This window comes from Drosophila sulfurigaster, chromosome 3, assembly GCF_023558435.1.
Source record: "Drosophila sulfurigaster albostrigata strain 15112-1811.04 chromosome 3, ASM2355843v2, whole genome shotgun sequence".
Taxonomy (NCBI): domain Eukaryota; kingdom Metazoa; phylum Arthropoda; class Insecta; order Diptera; family Drosophilidae; genus Drosophila; species Drosophila sulfurigaster.
This window is the reverse complement of record NC_084883.1, coordinates 39390519-39410591: the sequence shown is the minus strand read 5'-3', so window position 1 is coordinate 39410591 and position 20073 is coordinate 39390519. Positions and strand designations below refer to the sequence as shown.

General features: G+C 44.2%; 1 protein-coding gene across 7 annotated transcripts in view; it reads left to right on the top strand.

The window, feature by feature from the left end:
* Nucleotides 1-20014, top strand: part of LOC133845653 (talin-2) — a 36321-nt gene extending 16307 nt beyond the window's left edge. For 2 of the 7 annotated variants that reach the window (XM_062280156.1, XM_062280155.1), the window contains exons 3-17: nucleotides 5962-6208; nucleotides 6276-6674; nucleotides 6741-6932; nucleotides 6996-7074; nucleotides 7136-7639; nucleotides 7703-7791; nucleotides 8370-8458; nucleotides 8741-8857; nucleotides 9148-13738; nucleotides 13797-13987; nucleotides 16267-16383; nucleotides 16446-16961; nucleotides 17379-18050; nucleotides 18255-18868; nucleotides 18932-20014. In XM_062280156.1, coding sequence (XP_062136140.1) covers nucleotides 6073-6208; nucleotides 6276-6674; nucleotides 6741-6932; nucleotides 6996-7074; nucleotides 7136-7639; nucleotides 7703-7791; nucleotides 8370-8458; nucleotides 8741-8857; nucleotides 9148-13738; nucleotides 13797-13987; nucleotides 16267-16383; nucleotides 16446-16961; nucleotides 17379-18050; nucleotides 18255-18868; nucleotides 18932-19193 — 8568 coding nt within the window. In that variant the 5' untranslated portion in view covers nucleotides 5962-6072 and the 3' untranslated portion in view covers nucleotides 19194-20014. Of the gene's footprint in view, nucleotides 1-5961; nucleotides 6209-6275; nucleotides 6675-6740; nucleotides 6933-6995; nucleotides 7075-7135; nucleotides 7640-7702; nucleotides 7792-8369; nucleotides 8459-8645; nucleotides 8672-8740; nucleotides 8858-9147; nucleotides 13739-13796; nucleotides 13988-15394; nucleotides 15861-16266; nucleotides 16384-16445; nucleotides 16962-17378; nucleotides 18051-18254; nucleotides 18869-18931 lie in introns of those variants that run through there. The other 5 variants (XM_062280159.1, XM_062280158.1, XM_062280157.1 and 2 more) reach the window with 5 other exon arrangements.
* The last annotated feature ends 59 nt before the right edge of the window (nucleotides 20015-20073 follow it).

The window sequence follows — 20073 nt, the reverse complement described above, 5'->3', positions numbered from 1 at the left end:
ATGGATAAGACTTTATTCAAGTTTCTTAAGATTTTTGTTAAGATATTTTGAATGGAAATCTTGAAAGTATTGATTCTGGAAATTGAAATTTATTATTTTAAAATGTTTTGATGGTATGAATTTTGGATTTGACTTAATAATACACAACAAACAAAATTTAATATAAATGAAATATTGGCATTCTTAAATAGAATTGATAAAATATTTTTATGGAATATAAATTTTATTGCAGAATAGATATGAGTTTATGTTGAAATATATTTCATTTTATAAGGTTGAATAATCTGAAATTAAACATTAATTTTATTAAAAATATCTTCTTTTTGAGACAATTTAACCATGTAATATGGGAAATTTTTATAAATGAAAGTGTTAAAAATAAAAAAATAGAAAAGAGACCAACTTTTTACTAGAAAAGCAACAAAAAATTCTATAGAAGTGATTTTGATTAGCATCTATTTTAGCAAATAGAATAGATCGTAGATGGTATTAAATTAAATGATTGTAAAATTGCATAATAAATTCGATTTTATGTGGAATTTCATTTCATAAATCTTTAATATAGACAATTCAATGGTTTGTTGTTAAGAAATGTGTACTTTAATGGTTAGATTTCTTGGCGTTAGTATGTGTATCTAGTTAAGTCGTGTATACCCCATTTGCGCATTTCAATTAGTGGGTATCAGAAATTTTACTTTATGCTGACTGTGTGGAAACAGGACGAGCAAATTGTAAACTGTGCAGATTCCTGAGCGCAGGACTCCTACGCACACGCGCCAACCAACACACACTCTTACACACATTCGCACACACACATACACACTCATGTACTGTGACCAGACAAAATGGAGGCATTGGCGCCATGAAGTCGCGCCAGTTGAGTTTTTTTCATGGCGGCTGCGTTGACTTGAGTTTGCTTTTGCTCTTTTGTAGCATTTTGTCTGTTTTACTTTTGTGGGAGGGAAGGGGGCGCGATTGCCAGCTGCAGGAAGAGTCGACTTGTAGGGGCAGGCAAGCAATGCGGCGTATACTTAATCTGGCAGCTAGGCATCGCATTGGAAACGTTAAGGCAACGCATCGCTGCTACAATTAATCAGCTGACACGCTCGGCTAATTAAAACTTTCGCTGCGAAAAGTTACCAGATTTTCGTGTTAAGTTTGTTAACTTGTGCACAGAGAAAAGAACAACAGCACAACAACAAGTCACTCAGCAGCAGCGAGAACAAAATATAGAAGCTCTGTTTGTTGTACATAAGCAGCGAGGCAGCAAGACAGCGGAGCAGCCATTGGTGGTCATGGCCCACCCATTGGGCGGCACAGTTGGTGGTGGATTCATCCTGCGGGGTTGCCCAAAAAAATACTTATGGAAAAGCCAAAGTGTGCTGGGTGCTGTGGTGTGTGGTGTGCACCCCTTCCCCGCCCCTTGATCTGCCAGCTTCGCATCCCTTTTACTCACATCAGAGCAAAGCAAAAGTGCGTGGCAACAGCAAAAGCAGCGCAGCTTCAACTGTGTTTTGGAGCATGCGCAGCACAGCATCCTGTGGTCCAAGTGAGGACGCGTTGATTTTCATAATGCTTACGACTTGTGGCATGAATGATGTTTGCGTCAGAAGCGCACGATGTGTGGCCGGCGTAGCACATCATTCTAGGCCTAGCCTCCGATCCGGGCAGGACACGCCACCAGCTACTGATGCTGCTGCTCTGTGACATCATCTGCAACAAACAGAACAGAAAAAAGTTGCAAAGTTATCAACTTCAGCTACAGCTTCAGTCTCAGTCTTCAGCCTTCAGCTTCAAGTTCAAGTCAAGTCAACGCGTTTTTAGCCACCGTTTTGTGCCTTGTGTTGTAAAAAGTTGAAACCCAAACGTTGTTAAGTTTTACGTTAAAACAGTGCCTTATAAAAGTATTTCGCGACTACTTTGATTTCATCGCCTGCCTTCGTTGTTTATGGTGTGCCTTAAATATAAACGTAACTCTTTAATTTTTGTAGAAATATAAATAAGTAGGAATTAGGAGCCTTAGGCTCAAACACACTCAGACTCTGCCAATAATTTGCCTTAGATGACAGTACTCCGTGTTTGTTATAACTATATATATATATTATATATATTCTACACAACGTTTTTAACGAATATTATATACACAGTATACAACACCAACAAAAAAAAAATAAAAGTTATTTGTTAATTGCGAGAATTCGTTGCGTATTCGCGTTTTTGGAAAAAAAAGATACGTTTTGTACATCGAACTATTTTTAGCTAGTAGAGAGAATCCTGTTAGTGTATTTTCTTACGTTCCCCCTTTTTGAATTGCCTCAAACTTTCGGTTCCGTACAATTTCTTGTACAAAAACGGGCTGGACGCGTTCCGTGTCGCCGTTTCAACAACACCACAAACGTGCCTCAGAGCTCGGCGTTGCAGTCGCCATCTCAGGTTGCCATCTCGTCTTGGCTTCCGATCGTCGTGCGCTGCCGTCGTAGTCAACGATTTTTAAAATCCCTTCACCCCGTACGCCTTCAATAAAATGTTATAAAAAAAAGAAAAAAAAAAAAAAAAAAAACAGCTACATTTTTAAAACTACACTCAACAACACACACACACACAACATACACCACACAACACACGACAACCGCTCCGAGTGTGCCTTTGTAAACGTATTACGCCTAAGCCAAAAGCCTTTTGTGCCTTTCGAAACACTTCTGAAACAAAAAAATATAAAACACCAAAAAAACCGATTAAAATTAACGTAAACTTAAACACAAATAAAAATACTTCGATGAGTCGAAAAAAGCGTACGAAGAGTAAGTAAAATTTATTTTTAAAATACCTTTTATACAATTTTATTTTGTAGTTGATCATTAGATATTTTGTAAACAGAATTTTTGCCTTAAAAGAATTTATTATGTGAATTCTTGACATCATATTGAATTACGGAATTTTAATTCGAAATTCTAAACTTGATATGGAAATGTGAAAAGTTTTCTAAAATTTTATAATCCTCTTAGAATTTTCTGTGATACATTAAGTTGTTCATTGAAGAGCTTTAAATTATCGAACTGTGAATTTGTATAACCTGAAGAATACAAAAAAATGTTAATATATAATTAGTTGTAATTATTGATAATCAGAGTTGATTAAATGGAACAAAAGTACAGTGAAATGCTTTCACAAATTGAAAGTTAATAGCAAACATGCAATATTAATTTGCTGTGCATGCTTTCCAAATAATTATTACAACTTCGATAGGAAATTGCATTCACTTAGCATCCACAAACACACACACACACACTAACAAACTGAAACACTGCAGGTTGCAGGAACTCGCAGAGTCAATTAATTAGTTAGACCCATAGCAAAACTTCGCTGGCCGTAAATTGCGTCCATTAGCAGCACAGTGTGACTTCCGAACGAAAAGTGGTTGCCAATTAGTGTGAGTTCGTGCCGCTTTAGCTGAACCTTAGAGTTTGCACTTCAGAGAGCGATAGCGAACCATTTGCATTAGAAGTAAATAAAAGTAGTAAAGCGATTGCGATCCATTTTTATGCGCCATATATTTTTATGCATTTCGGACATTTTATTGGCCATAATTGAAAGTCATGTTGAAGGCGGACAGCAGCGTCATCAATTGAAACCTTAGGCAGCAGCTGTAATGCAATACGATGCCACAAGATGAATCCATTGTGGCTTCAGCTACATCATTTATTTAGCTATCTTCCTTTATTCATCGAAACTGTGTCGCACTGTTTGCCTTTGCGCTCTATGAAATCCATCTACATTGCCTGTCACATCCTGCACACATCCTTGTTCAACTCCCCATTTCCTGAGACCCCCCCTCTAGTCAGTGCGAGGATGTGTTTATTTTGAGGTTATGTTTTGGGGGGAGACTTTGCTTGGCATGCAGTTAATTGAATTAATGGACAATATTGAATTACATGGCAAATGCTCTCATATAGAAATTCAACAAAAACGACAAGTGAAAAAATGTCCTGAAAACTAAAAAGGCGGAAGTAGGACAATTAGAAGGCAAAACTTGAAAACAAAATTAATTTCGTGCTACTTTCGTTGAAGTATATGGAAAATATGAAATTTATTAAATTGTCAAATATTTATAAGGAAATTTCCAATTATGTATAAAGAATATATGCAATACTCTCATAAGTATGCTACATAAAATGGGCTTTTATATTTCAACTTGTGGGGAAATTGAAGTATGACGAAATTTGCAGCTTAAGTGTGAAATTGTCTGTTTCCTTCATTCCCTCTTCTATTTCTCTATTTCATCACATTCTTCTCAACTAGGCACAACGCATGTGTCAAGCATCAAAAGCGCTGCGCGCAGCAAACTCCATTAGTTGTGCCGCAGTCTCCACTCAGGAGCGCAGTCGAGTGCTTTTCGCGCAGTGCAATTTTTGAAACTCGGGTCAGATTACGCTCCTGAGCTGTCGCTTAAGCTGCGCAAAACGTTGGCAGCACTTTGCCGGCTGGCGCCAGTGAGGCGAAGTCTGCGTCGTAAAGTCTACACTAGCCAAAGAGAGCATGACAGTGAGAAAAGTCTACACACGCAAATGTTGGGGTTGCACTGTGTCGAGCTCTCTTTCGCTCTCTCTCTAGCGGCTGCACCCTTTGAGTAAACTTTCTCAAGCCATGCGCAGGCGTTGCGCCGCTCATTATCTCTTGTGCTTTCGCTTCGCTCTTCGTTGCGCTCTCTCTCTCTGCTGCGTTGTCTGCTGTCACCCCAAAAAAATTAAATAAAGCACAGCGTGCAGACAGACAGCAAAAATGCGGTTAACGTCGACCGCGACGTTGGCAGCGGCAGTAGCAGCGGTGTCGCAGCATCCCCTAGGCTGGTCCAATTTTGAGGTAACCTTTTTCAGTTACGTGCCAGATTTCGTGGCCAGCAGACGTGCCTATCTTCTTCACTCTCTCTCCAAAGCTAAAGCCGCCGCCAGTGTTTGTTCGATGCCATCAAGAAGCCGCCATATGGAGCAGGCTTTGATAAAAAGTAAATTTTAAACAGTGCTGCAGTGTTTAAGAGTGTGTGTATGTGGGTGCAAATATATGTGTGCTTTCCTGCTGCTGTGGCCATGTCAACGCCGTGTCTTTTTGCCGGAAATTTCAAGTGATTCCGGCAGAGTGAAAAATCACAAATAAACCAAAACATAAGTCAGTGCAAAATTATCGATTTTTACATAAGCAAATAATGCTTATAGTGTTTGTGAGAGCGGTTCCGGCTGCTGCTGCTGTTGAGGGGGAAGAAGCTGACACAGTTTGCTCTGGTCTAAAGCTGCAGCAGGACAGAAAATCAATTACAAAGCAGAAGGGGGCAAAAGCACTGAGGCATTAACTGAATTTAGCTAAAAATCCAGGCATTAATGTCGCATAAAATGACGCAGCAACAACAATAATCGACGTCGCAGTCGACGCCGACAGCGCTGCTTGGCATAATGACAAGAACTACAAGAGGGACAGTCAAAGGGGGAGTGGCGGGGTGGGGAGTAACGACAAGTCACCCCAAGCTACAATGGCCTGGCTTTGATTTGGAAACTGAAGTGCCCACAGAGTGTGCAAGTGTGTGAGTGAGTCAGTATCTAAGTGAGTGTGCGAGTGTGTAGTTGTGTGTGTAGAAGATTTTCATCATCATCAGCAGCAGTAGCAGTAGCAGCAGCAGCGAAGCGACTTTGTCTGGTTTTTTGGGTGGTGGCTGCTCCGGCTACAACTCTGGCTCTGGCTCTGTCCCCGGCTATCTCTGCTTCGGGCTTTGGTCTTCGGGGGTGGTTTTGGGTATTTGGGACTGAAAAAGGGGCTCAGAGGGTTCTGCTCTGCTCTGCTGCTCTGCTGTGGTGTTGGGTTGCTGCTCAGTGTGCGCTATTTATAACACTTGAACGGCCATTTATTTCATGTTTATAACGCCTGTTCTCAATGGTTCTCTCTCCTTCTCTCTTTCTCTTTGTGTTCATGCAGTGCCTTTTACAATTTCTACACGTAATACACTAAATTTAAGACTAGCACTAGGAGCTGAACGAGTCAGGCTTAAATCCAGACCGAGACGAGGACAACGACACAACAACAAGGATGTCCACATTATCGCTGCGCATACAGCTGGAAGGTGGTCGGGTGACCAAGACCATACAATTCCAACCAAATACCACAGTCTTCGATGCCTGCAAAATCATACGCGATAAATTCGCCGAAGCGGTGCAAGGACAACGTAAGTAGAGACAAGCAGCTTCTTTATCAACTCTTAGCTAAGTGCTTAATCTTGCTAATACTTTTAGCCAGCGAATATGGACTCTTCATTTCGGATGAGCAGAATCAGCAAGGCGTCTGGCTGGAGGCAGGACGCACTCTGGGCTATTACATCCTGCACAATCAGGACACGCTCGAATATCGCCGCAAGCTGCGCACGTTGCGTGTTCGCATGTTGGATGGCGCTGTCAAGACCATTTTGGTTGATGACTCGCAGCCCGTGTCGCAGCTGATGGTGGTCATCTGCACAAAGATTGGCATCACCAATCACGAGGAATATGGTCTGGTGCGTGAGGACAACGAGGCCCAGAATGAGAACTTGCCGGACAACAAGTTTGGCACTTTGACGCTGAAGCGAAAGTTCACCGAAAAGGATCGCGATGCCAAAATGGAAAGCTTGCGCAAAAAACTCAAAACCGACGATGAAAGTGAGTTGGAAATTTGTTAGCACTTTAGTTTTCCCAAATATACAACTTTCTCTTGCTTTTCTCCAGTGAATTGGGTTGATGTGGGTCGCACGCTGCGTGAGCAAGGCATCGATGAGTCGGAAACTGTGCTGCTTCGTCGTCGCTTCTTCTTTTCGGATCAGAACATTGATTCCCGTGATCCCGTACAGCTGAATTTGCTGTACGTACAGGCCAGAGATGCCATTCTCGATGGCACACATCCTGTCACACAGGATAAGGGTACGTTACTTAGCTGTCAGTGATTTGAATTAATTTTATTAATCATTCCCATCATTTTTATAGCTTGCGAGTTCGCTGGCATTCAGGTGCACATCCAATTCGGACCGCACAACGAGGCCAAGCATAAGCCCGGATTCTTGGAGTAAGTTAACAAGTAAATACTTTGCCAACATAACCTCTAATCTCATTACTCCTTTCCACAGCTTGAAGGACTTCTTGCCACAGTCGTATGTGCGCGTCAAGGGCATTGAGAAGAAGGTCTTCTTGGAGCATCGCAAGCACTCGGATCATTCGGAAATTGATGCCAAAGTGTTGTACACCAAAACAGCGCGAGAGTTGCCCACTTATGGCGTCACCTTCTTCTTGGTCAAGGAGAAGATGAATGGCAAGAACAAGCTGGTGCCACGTCTCTTGGGTGTGACCAAAGATTCAGTGCTGCGTCTGGATGAACGCACCAAGGAGATTCTCATCTCTTGGCCACTGACCACAGTGCGTCGTTGGGGTGCTTCGCCCAACACTTTCACCCTGGACTTTGGCGACTATGCGAATCAATATTATTCAGTGCAGACGACAGAAGCCGAGCAAATTGTGCAACTCATTGCGGGCTACATTGATATCATATTGAAGAAGAAACAAACCAAGGATCACTTTGGCATCGAGGGTGATGAGGGCTCCACCATGGTGGAGGAGTCTGTGACGCCATCACAGTGAGTTTAGAAAGAGTTTGCTTGTTTTGAAATCATTTTACTTATGTTAAAAATACTTTTTAGAGCCACCTTCTTGCAACACGAAACGAATCGTTCGGAGAAACTTAACTTGGAGAGTCTTGCTCATCCCGGTATTATGCGGACTGCTGACGGTAAGTCGACTGGTTTCTTTTTACAAAATATATGCACTTTGGCTTCAGCTTTTTTAAAGTATTTAAATGTATTATGATTTCTGTATGTAAGATGTTAATAATTAAAGTTGGGAATAGATAAGGATAAGGAGTTATTAGGGATAAGTATTTGGAATATTTTCTAAAGAATTTTTAAAAGTTACCGATAAGTTCATAATTTTGATAAATTTTAGCCCAACATTGCTATTTTCTATATGAAACTTTAAAAATAAAATCTACGTTTTTCCATCTGTCTGTCCATCCACCTAATTCAATGTCTATAAACCTCTCAGATTTTAAGCTATTTAGATGAAATAATTTGAGTGAATTTTGGTAATGTAAAAGAGAAGTATAGGAGAAAATCAGCAAAACCGAATCAACAAATTTTATAGCTGCCATAGAAATGACTCGTCTAAAATCAAGATTTAGTAGATTATAGTATTGAATACTAGAACTTTGCTTTAATTTTAAATTTCTGTTTTGCTTGATTGCTAATTTTGTTTTCCTACTTTGATCCTTTCTCTATCTCTGCGTGTGCATATTAAATATGCGATTAATAGGTGAACGCACCTTTATCCAGAACGAGGTGCAGACCGTGCAGTACGGCGCCTTTGTCGGTCAGGTTAACCATGCGCATCAGCCGCCCACGGTAAGTAAAAGAGTCGCCGTCGTCGCCCCCATTACTATCTCTCTATCAATTTCATTTCATGCGATTTTCTATAAGTTGCCATTGCACCATATAACCTCAAACATTTTCTAAACATAAACATATTTACAACTAAATCTAAGTAAATTTTCGTCTCACTTTTAAACATGCTGCGTTAACAAACATTTAGAAAATGGTCATGCCAAGTTTCACAAAGTATGTGTCTCATCAAGAAAAACCTAAATTATCCTTGCTATACTATATTTTTGTTAACTTTTTCTTTAGACTAAGGAGGTACGCATTAGTTCTGTGAATCTGACGGAGCCGCAACGCGCCCTACTTGGCTATATATCAGCTGGCCAGGATGTCTTGATACGCGCTGACGAGGAGCTGCGCACTAAGGTAAGCTTGAGGGGAAATGAAGCTTCTAGGTTTTGTATAGCCAGAAAATGACTTCATGACTTAGTTGTTAATTAAAAATAATTGCTTAAGATACCATAGTTTACCAAACTTTTAGTTTGCATATTATTAGATTAAAAATAATAATTTCCTAATTTTTGTTGAATTTTACGCACAATTTTTTTTGTCTTGAACAGTAAATGAAAATTTCAACTTTAAACTTTTAAAGTAAAATGTTGTAGCAAACAAATATAAAAAGGCGTATACTTAATATTCAACTACTTATTTTGCAGGCACCCATTCAAGAGCTGGGCAGCGATTTGCGATCGATTGAGTGGCGTGAGAATACGCTGGACACCTCGAAACAGGCAGTCAGCTCGCATGTGGCCACGATGAGTGCAGCCACCGCCCAAATCATTACGGCATCCCAACCCGATGAAGTTGACACCGAAGCCATCTCGGCGTCTGTGTCGCAGATTGCCCAGACCATACCCGAGGTGACGAAGGAAGTGCGTCTGATTGCAGCACTCATGGAGAATGATTCGAATGGCGATCAATTACTGGAGGCAGCACGTAATCTCTGCAATGCCTTCAGCGATCTGCTCAAGGCAGCTGAACCGGAGAGCAAGGAACCGCCACAGCATTTGATTAATGCCGCCAGTCGTGTGGGAGAGGCCACAACGCATGTGCTCAGCACCATTGCCGAGGAGGAGGCACCCGAGAATCGTGATCTGCACGACATGCTCTTGGCTTTGGCCAAGGCGGTGGCCAATACCACAGCAGCTTTGGTGCTGCGTGCCAAGAATATTGCTGCCAGTTGTGAGGATGATCAGGCACGCAATCGTGTGATTGGCGCAGCTAGTCAATGTGCTTTAGCCACCAGTCAGCTGGTGGCTTGTGCCAAGGTTGTGGCGCCCACGCTGCACAATGCTGCTTGCCGGGAACAACTCGAAGCCGCCGCTCGTAATGTGGCCAGAGCTGTTAATTCGCTGTGCGAGGTGTGCAATGAGGCCAGCAATGATCCCAAGCTGAAGGATGATTTGTTGGCTGCGGCGCGTGATGTCTCCAAGTCGCTTATGGAGATGCTGGAGCACGTGAAGCTGAGCTCTCGAGAGCAGGCGCATCGCACCAGCCAGGAGCTGAGTCCCGTGGAGAATGTCATCATTGGCACCGACATTCTGGTGTCCACCAACGATCCCCAGGAAATGGTGCGTCATGCACGCACCTTGGGACAGACCACAGCTCAGCTCATACAGAGCATCAAGGGCGAGGCGGATCAGCAGGAGGATGCGGATATGCAGCGTCGTCTGCTCTCGGCTGCCAAGCAGTTGGCAGATGCCACAGCCAAACTGGTCGAGGCAGCACGTCTGTGCTCCTCGAATCCTCACGACTCGGACAATCAGAATGCGCTGCGTCGCGCTGCTGAAGAGCTGCGTGAGATCACCACGAGCACAGCGAATACGCCAGCCATGAAGCGTGAGCTCATCCAACGCCTGGAGTTCTGCTCCAAGCAGGCGGCTACAGCAGCCACACAATGCATCTCGGCTGCCCAGAATGCGGTACAGCACAGTCAGGATCATCAGACCAAGGAGCAGCTGCTGCAGGATTGCAAGCGTGTCGCCGACACCATTCCACGTCTGGTCACCTCGCTGAAGACAACACGCGCTCAACCAGACGATGCCAATGTGCAGCTAAATCTGATTGAAGCCGCTGAGCAGTTCATTGAACCGGCTCTCTCAGTGTCCAAGTCTTCGCGTGCTTTGCAGCCAACAGTCACCGATATCCCATCGGCCACGCAGCTCTCCAAGTCCGCGCTGCATTTGGGACAGAGCGTCTCGGCATTGCATTCGGTGGCGCAGCGTGCTCGCGATGCCTGCGGTGGTCAGGAGCTGGAGTCGGCGTTAGAGGCAGTGCGTAAGCTGCATCATGTGTTAGATGACACACGCCAAGCGGCGTTGGCGGGTCAACTGCGTCCGCTGCCCGGCGAGACGGTGGAAAACACCGCCGATGAGTTGCGCAAGTCAGCCAAGAATGTGGGCATCGCTTTGAGTCAATTGCTCAGCTCGGTGCTGCAGGGACAACGCAGCTATGCTGGCGCCGCTGGACGTGATACAGCCTTGGCTCTTGGGGACTTTACCAAGAGCGTGCATGGTGTGGCGGCGACCACACAGAATCCGGCGATTATCGATTGTGCCGATGATGTGGTCACGAGCTCAGCGCAACTCATTGAGCAGGCGCAGCGCACGCTGCAGGGCGTCTCCGATCCTCAGGCCTTGACTCAAGCTGGACGCGATGTCACTGGTGCCTTGTCACGCACTGTGGACTGCATTCCCGGCCAGCGTGAGGTGGATGCCGCTTTGCGCAATGTCAGCGACCTCAGCGAGATTTTGTCGGTCAGCGAATTTCCCCCTTCGAATCGTCCTTACGCCGAACTGCAATCGGAGCTTAAGCAGGTGGCCGAGCAGTTGAGCAGCTCTGGTGGACAGATTGTGCAATCCTATGCTAGTCCTGCATTGCTGGCCGACAGCAGTCAGCATTTTGCGGCCAACTATCGGGATCTGTTGTCTGTTAGCATGCAGATGGCGGGTCAAACGCAAACCGATGAACCGCTGCGCTCCCAGATGATTGAACGTCTACGCAACGTGTCCACGCAATCGTGTTCGCTGCTCTCAACGGCCAAATCGATTGCTGCTGATCCCGGACAGCCGAATGCCAAGAATCTTCTGCATGCAGCCGCTCGCAGTGTGACGGAGAGCATCAATCAGCTGGTGGATGCCAGCATTCAGTCTGCCCCAGGACAAAAGGAATGCGACAATGCGATGCGCAACATTGAGGCACTGCGTCTGATGCTCGACTATCCGCATGAGCCGGTCAACGATCAGGGCTACTTTGATTGCGTCGAACAGGCGACCAACAAGTCGAGGAGTCTGGGCTACGCCATCTCTGATATGATCAATAATGCTAAACAGTCGCAGCACGTCGAATTCAGTCAGTCGGTGAACAATGTAAACGACTCGATCCAGGGACTCATGGAGAGCTCTTCGCAGGCGGCCTATCTCATTGGTGTCTCGCATCCCAGCAGCGTGGCTGGACGTCCCGGTATCATTGATCAGGCACAACTCACCTGGGCCTATCAGGGCATACGCCAGCACTGCGACATTGTGAGCAGCGCGCAGTCCACGAAGCCGCAGATGATCTCGGCACTGACGGTGATTGCCAAGCACACGAGCTATCTGTGCTCGATTTGCCGACAGGCTAGCATGAACACCAGCAATCCGGTGGCCAAGAACGAGTTCATTGTGCTGGCCAAACAGGTGGCCACCGCCACCTCGGATCTGGTGCAGGACATCAAGGCCATTGAGGAGCACCCAACGGGCGGCAGTCGCGAACGTTTGGTGGAACCACTGCTCGAGGCTGTCAAGGCGGTGCGTCAGTATGCATCCAGCCCCGAGTTCATCTCGATTCCGGCGAAAATCTCCGCAGAGGGACGCAAGGCACAGGAGCCAGTTATACAAGCGGGACGCGGTGTCATCGATGGTGTTGTTGAGATGGTCAAGGCAGCCAAATCGTTGGCGTTGCAACCCGACAATCCACCCGTATGGCAACAGCTCTCCATGCACTCGACGCCAGTCTCGGAGTCGGTGAAGCGTCTTGTGGACAACATACGCGACAAGGCACCAGGACAGGCACAATGCGAGCAAGTGCTCCACACGCTGGGAACTTGCACCCGGGAGCTGGACAGCTGCGCCTTGGCGGTGAATGCTCAGGGATTGAGCCGACGTCGCGATAACAATCTGCATGGTTTCAGCGGACAGACGATGAACTCCGCAGCTGAACTTCTCGATAAACTGGAACCAATTCGCGTGGCGGGCAAGAACAATGCCGAGCAGTTAGGACATTCGGTCGGCGAGATCTCCAGGTATGTGGTGCCCATGGTGAATGGCGCCATCGGCGCTTGCACGCACATTGTGCACAGCCAGCAGCAAATGTCGCTGATCAATCAGACCAAGTCGGTGGTGGAGAGCGCCATCACGTTGGTGCAATCGGCCAAGGACTCAGCTGGCAATCCACGTGCCACGAACGCTCATCCACGTTTGGATGAGGCCATCGATGGCACACGGGAGGCCATTCAGGAGTTGCAGCAAACCGTGGAGAAGATCAACGCGGAGACAGGTATTGTTACCGGACTCATGGAGCAGGTAAATCGTGCCATCACTCGACTTACCGATAAGCGGCAATCGCTGTTGAATGCCTCATACTCGGACACCTTTGTGGACTATCAGACACGCATGGTGGTCACCGCCAAGGAGATTGCACGTCTCAGCAACGAGATGAATGCCAAGAGCAGCGTCGAACCCGCTGCACTGCCTCAGCTGGCTGTCGACATGACCCAGCACTATCAGCAGCTTACCCAGGATTCGGTGGGTGCGAGCACAACAACAACTTCTCCGGACGTAGCCATGCGCATACGCACCACGGTTATTGATCTGGGTCGCTCGGTCAGTTCCATGATTCAGTCGTCGGCTGGTGGCGCCAGTCCCAATGATGCCAGCGCCCAGAAAGAGATTGCACGCAATACACGTGAAGTATCCGAAAAGGTGGCCCAAGTGTTGGCTGCCCTGCAAGCCGGTTCTCGCGGTACTCAGGCCTGCATCAATGCTGCTCACACCGTTTCCGGCATCATTGGAGATCTGGACACGACCATTATGTTTGCCACCGCTGGCACATTGCACTCAGATGGCGATGGTAGCTTTGCTGATCATCGCGAGCACATTCTGCAGACTGCCAAGGCGCTTGTGGAGGACACCAAAGTGTTGGTTACAGGAGCTGCAGGCACACAGGATCAGTTGGCGAATGCAGCACAAAATGCCGTCTCTACCATAAGTGAGTAGTGCAAGAGTAACTTATACTTCATGATAGTTATTCCTAATTTCCATTTCAGCTCAATTGGCTGAGGCTGTCAAGCGTGGTGCCTGCTCCTTGGGCTCCTCGCAACCGGATTCTCAGGTCATGGTTATCAATGCCGTCAAGGATGTAGCCTCTGCGCTGGGCGACTTGATCAACTGCACCAAGTTGGCCTCAGGCAAGCCCATACACGATCCCTCCATGCAGGATTTGAAGGAGAGCGCTAGGGTAAGTCTACAATTTACTATATATTTCCCCCTCTTAGACTCTTTTTGAAATTCTCTCTAGTTTTTTTTATACACTCTTGTGCTATAAAGCTTTTGTTGTTGTGGCTTTTATTTAGTGTATAATATTTGTAGGCATTATTATTATGGTCTAATTCATTTATTTCGTATTTTTCTTACCACCTCACTCACCAAAATCTTGTAACTTAAATTAATTGTGGTTATGGACAAGCATAAAATAAGAAAGTTAGACTGAGACAACTGTATACTATAAGTATCGATAACGAAGAAGCAGGCATAAATCGATAACCAAAGCGATCCTGCCTGCACCTTAAAAGATTAACTTTAAATTTTATTAGCCAACTATCAAAGCTTAGTTAGGGACTGTTTCTTAAACTTTTTGCTAATATTATCCAAGTGTATTTTTTTGTACCCAGACTGATATGCATACATAAATGTTGTGAATCCTTTGAAAGCAATAACTACTTAAATCGTACTGGCTTTGGCACTCATATATGAATATACATATTTACTTATAAGTCAACAAACAAATAATTCCCCAACAATATCTAAAACTTTTTCTTCCTCTCTTGCTGTTGTTGTTGCACAAAACGAGCGCAAAACGAAAAAACTCATCTCAGCTGCTGCAGTTGCTCGATTCTCAAACTCATCTTTCTCTCTTCTCCCACTCGCTGCTGCTGTTGCTGCTGCTGCTACTGATGTTTGTTTTAAATGTTATTAATGTTTTCAATGTTTAACCAACACAAACACACGCACACACACTCGCATACACTCACACAAATGCAAATACTTGTGTACATTTTGTATAAACAGCCCCCAAATCTGTGAGCCACAAAATTTCTCATCTTCCTTTCTCGGTCAAATCATCCACCCACCCTGCCTTCCTGCTGCCGCTGCTCTGCATGCATTTGCTGCGCCCGCTCACACACTTCCTCTCCCACTCTTCAATCTCTCTCTCTCTCTCTCTCTTCCTTACTCTTTTTCGTCGATCCACCACCACAGACACCGTCACCCATCTACCCCAGAAAAAAAGAAGCAAAGAAAAAACATTTGTACAAAGAAAAATCCATAAATTTTTGTATATTTTTCATTTTCGTTTTTGCTAATTTGTGTGCGTTTGACGTCTCTGCTCTTATCTCTTCCCATACACACACACACAACACACACATACACAAATTACTCTCATGAAATTGTACAAAAACAAAACAAAAAACTGCTCTCCACGCTCTCTTCATGCGCTGCGCTCGCTGTGGAAATTTTGCAACGATCAAAAACGACATATGCCATCCAAATCGATCGTTATCAAAATCGATATATTCAAACCAAAAAAACACGTACTACATTCACATTACAAATTTGATAATGCCAACCTAAAAACAACAACAAGCAGACGCTGCAAGATGTTTGCCAATCGACAGAAACAGAATCAGAATTTGAAACTAACACATACAAACAAACGCCCCCCTCAGCATCAGCAGCAACATCAGCAGCGATGGCAGCCCACAATAATGGAATCATGAGTCATTAGGGGGAGGCTATTTGGAAACTTTGTCGAAAAATTCTTATTTAACATTTTACATTAATCATTGCACAGAACAAAAATGAAATCGAAAACAATTAATTCCATACTTTTTGCCACTTTGAAATCAAAATTAAGAAAAACTTTTGTAAAACTTGTGGATACGTTGGGGAAGCGAATAGAAGATGAGAAATAATCTTAAATACACCCCAAACAATTTGCTTTTTTGTTGAAAAGTGTTTTCTGAGCAGTATTTACGAAGAACTTTAGTTTCATTGAAGTTTACTGAAAAGTTAAAAATCAATTCCAATGAATTTCTATTACAAGAAGGGAATTTTCATTTCCAAAACCCAAATTTAAATTTTTATGTATTTTGGTAAATCTAAAATTTGTTTGCTGTCCCAAAATATCTGCAAGTTCCCCTTTTTCGTGAGTGTTGTGAAGAATTTATTAACTTTGTCCAATTTCTCTCGAATAAATAATTGTAATCGCCAGTAAAATTGTTGTCCACCGACTTTGTTTCAATTATATTATGTTATTTCTTTAGTAGCTTATGCCAAACAAAAAGCCATCGATATGTAGTTTGTAGTTATTTAATTTGTAGTCTGTAGTACGTAGACTTTATGCCTAAGCAACTTTATCAACCATTCTCATGCTTTCTATTTAAACAAACACTAATCACAAACATTTTACTTCCCTTCCTCCAAACTGAAAAAAAAAACACTTTGTAATTGCAAAAACAGGTTATGGTGCTCAATGTTTCCTCGTTGCTGAAGACCGTTAAGGCTGTGGAAGATGAACACACTCGTGGTACAAGAGCTATGGAAGCCACTGTGGAGGCCATTTCACAGGAAATACGCGTAAGTTGCTGAAAATGTTCTTTTGATTTACAGAAGTGCTCATAATGTTCTTCCTTTTGCAGGCCATGCAGACACCTCCTCCAGTTGGTAGCCCCCAAGTGGGTCCCGAGGATCTGATTCGCGTCACCATGAATGTCACAGCTGCCACTGCCAAGGCTGTTGCCGCTGGCACCTCCAATTTGCAAGCAGACATTGTTGCCGCTGCCAATTTGGGACGTCGTGCCATCTCAGACATGTTAATCGTGTGCCGCTCTGTGGCCTGGAACTGTGCCGAAACCGAAGAGCTGCGTGTCCGCACTCTTGAGGCAGGCACTGCGGTCGCGGAATCCTATCGAGAGCTGCTCAATGGCATTCTACACAATTGCAGTGCCGATGATCGCATGCATTTGTCGCGTCGTGTAGCCAAGTGTGTCACAGATCTCGTGGCCATGGCACGTTTGCTGAAGGGTTCCGATTGGATTGATCCTGAGGATCCCACAGTGATTGCTGAGAATGAATTGCTGGGTGCAGCTGCGTCCATTGATGCGGCTGCAAAGAAGTTGGCTTCGTTGCGACCACGTCGTCAGGAGGATGTTACGGTGAGCGTTTAATCCAATCACTTAATTTTTTTAGTTTTAATGGTGAATGTGAATGGTGAAATGAAACTAACTGAATCAACTCGTTAAAAATTCAAAACTGCACGCATCGCATATGCAACTTAACTCATTTGAAGTTTCGAATCAAATCCCCAAACTACCAATACCAAAACCCAACTACTCATCATAATGATTCCAGTGAGATATGTTTGATATTCTTGGTTGTTACATTCAAAAGTTCACCCAGGAATCAAACATATTATTACTGTGATCGTTGAAACTCTACTAAACAACCAAACAATCGAAATTAAATCAAAACTAAAACTACAATTAAATGGTGTTTGCTTTAACTACTTATTTAGACATTAAGCTAATAAATAAATTCCCTAAACACATACTAATTTGTATTTCTTTTCACAGATCGAGCTGGATGAGAACATGAAGTTCGATGAGATGATTCTGGAGGCTGCCAAGGGCATTATGGCTGCTTCAGCTGCTTTGGTGCGCGCTGCCAATGCTGCTCAGCGTGAGCTCATTGATCAGGGCAAGGTGGCACGTCGTCCACTCACCAGCTCCGATGATGGTCAATGGTCCGAGGGTCTGATTTCAGCAGCTCGTCTTGTCGCCGCCGCCACACACAGTCTGGTGGAGGCTGCACAGAATTTGGTGCGCGGTGCGGGTACCGAGGAGATGCTCATCTCAACGGCCAAGCAGGTGGCTGCTTCGACAGCTCAACTGCTGATTGCTTGCAAGGTTAAATCCAATCCCAATTCGGAGGCTGGTCGTCGTCTGCAGGCGGCTGGTAATGCTGTCATCAAGTCCACCGATAATCTGGTGCAAGCAGCACAGCAAGGCCTCGAAGATGAAGAGGTGCATTCGCTGAAGATCAACACATCGATGGTGGACGGCATGGCGCAGGAAATCAATGCGCGTTCCGCAGTGCTACGCAAGGAAAAGGAACTGGAGGAAGCGCGTCAACGTCTCAAGCATGTGCGCCAAGCGCGTCGCTATGTTAAGAACCCACAAGGATTTACCACAGATGAGAGCGACACTGAATACGCCTACGGCACAGTCAACAAGAGCCAAAACAATGTATGAACAGATTTCCATAATTTATGATTAGTTTTTTTAGTTGTGCACAACAAAATCAAATTGGCATTGATTTAGAACTGACGAAATTATCACTTGATGGTGTTGGTCCAAATCAGATTGTAGATTACTTATTGTGTAACCCAATCTAACCCTAATCTAACCAACCAAAATTCTCTTTTACTTTACTTACGCTAACCATGACAGACTTTGGGTCGCGGAGCTGCCTACTATGGATCACAGTCGGGTGATCTGCCCAGTTCGCCGAGCTATTACTCAGGCGGCAGCGGGGGTCAGCAGCAGAAGCATCATTACAGTTATGCCAGCCCACAGCCACAGCATTTCCATCATCCGGGTGCGGTGTCGCCACCGCCAGCAAATTATGCGCCTCTGGATGATGCCAATGGAGGAGATTTTCCACCACCACCGCCACCGTTGTCCCAGACCATTTCTAACATGCAAACAGCAACGTCAACTCACAGTTTTCGCTCTAATCCCAAATTAACCGCCAATGCTGTGCCACGCCCATATCCAGGCAGTCCCGGAGCCGGCGTTGGCAGCAATGGTTTCACATCCGCATCGGGCACACCCACTAATCCCAACAACTACCAGCATAGCTTTGAATCGTCCAGCATTAAAACGAAGAACTCATCCACATCTGCGCCCGTTGTACCGCCGCCGCCACCACAGAAGCCCGTCAATCGCAACCTGGAGGCGTGTGTTCAGGATCTACATGACAAAACCTTCGGCCAGGGCGGCGTTGTCCAGCTCACCGGTGGCAATGCGTATCCTGGCCAAAACTACGAGGGTTACACATCCAGGTGAGTTCATCTATTGAGCTGTTAATTTATTTAGTTTCTAAACTAAATGTTGTGTTTCTTTAGCAGATATGAAACACGCAACTTTGACAAGTCGGCGAACAACAGCAACATCAGCAGCAGTGACTTGGGCGTCATTCAACCACTGGAGTCGAGCTTCACACAGATGACACTCAATACGGATGGTGGCAAGATCAGCATTGTGGATCAGGGCTCGGAGCGTTTGACATCGATGACACAGCGCGTCATGGAGCGCAAATCGTTTACGACCACAACGGAATCGCGATCCGAAACGAAGACGGAGAAGCACAGTTTTCGCCTTGAATAAGTTGAATTAGATGCAGTTGACGGAATGAAAATAATGATGTTTGCCAAATGTGCTTTTAACATTTACATACATACTAATAGTAATAATTTAACATTTAATTATAATTAGCCACTAGCAAAACTATGTCTATATATACATACACATATATACTAGTAATCGTATATCCCCTAACTTTAACGTAATCAATCGCTATCGATTTCTACTTTTCATAAAACGAAATGATTTCTTTTTTGTGTATATTTGTTGTTAGTTTTGTGTATGTGTTTATCAGCCAGATTATTGCCAATATCTATCCCCACATTTATAACCGTAATGCCGAATCTAATGCACTAATAAGCCATACAAACACAAACACAGCACACATTTAATTAAACAAACAAAAACTTTGTACTAATCAAATGAAACCTAAGCAAATAATATTCGTAACTTGTAACCATAACACACAAGATCGTCATTCGATTTGTTGTTAGATCAATGCAATTTATTACTGCGCACCCATGAAAACTAAATGTTAATCGAAACTTAACGAACATTTTTTTCTTTAGTTAATTCAGCGCAAAAAATCAATGTTGAATGCGCATAAACATTTTGTTGTTCACATATAACTTAGTTTTTAGTTCTTAAATAATCTATGTACGCAAAACATTGTTCTATGCGTCTTTTATTGAAAGGTTTTCTCCTTGCTGTGTAATCATAATTTCTGATTTCGTTTTGTATATTCATGCGAAATACGTACGATAGCGAGTCGATGTGTATACGTATTTGCATATATGAATTGTGTATTTTTTGTAAATTAATAAAAAAACAATATCTTAACAATATTTGCTGAAAACTTTTTTAATGTCAGCTGGGGAATGGTTAAATAATATGGTTTATATTC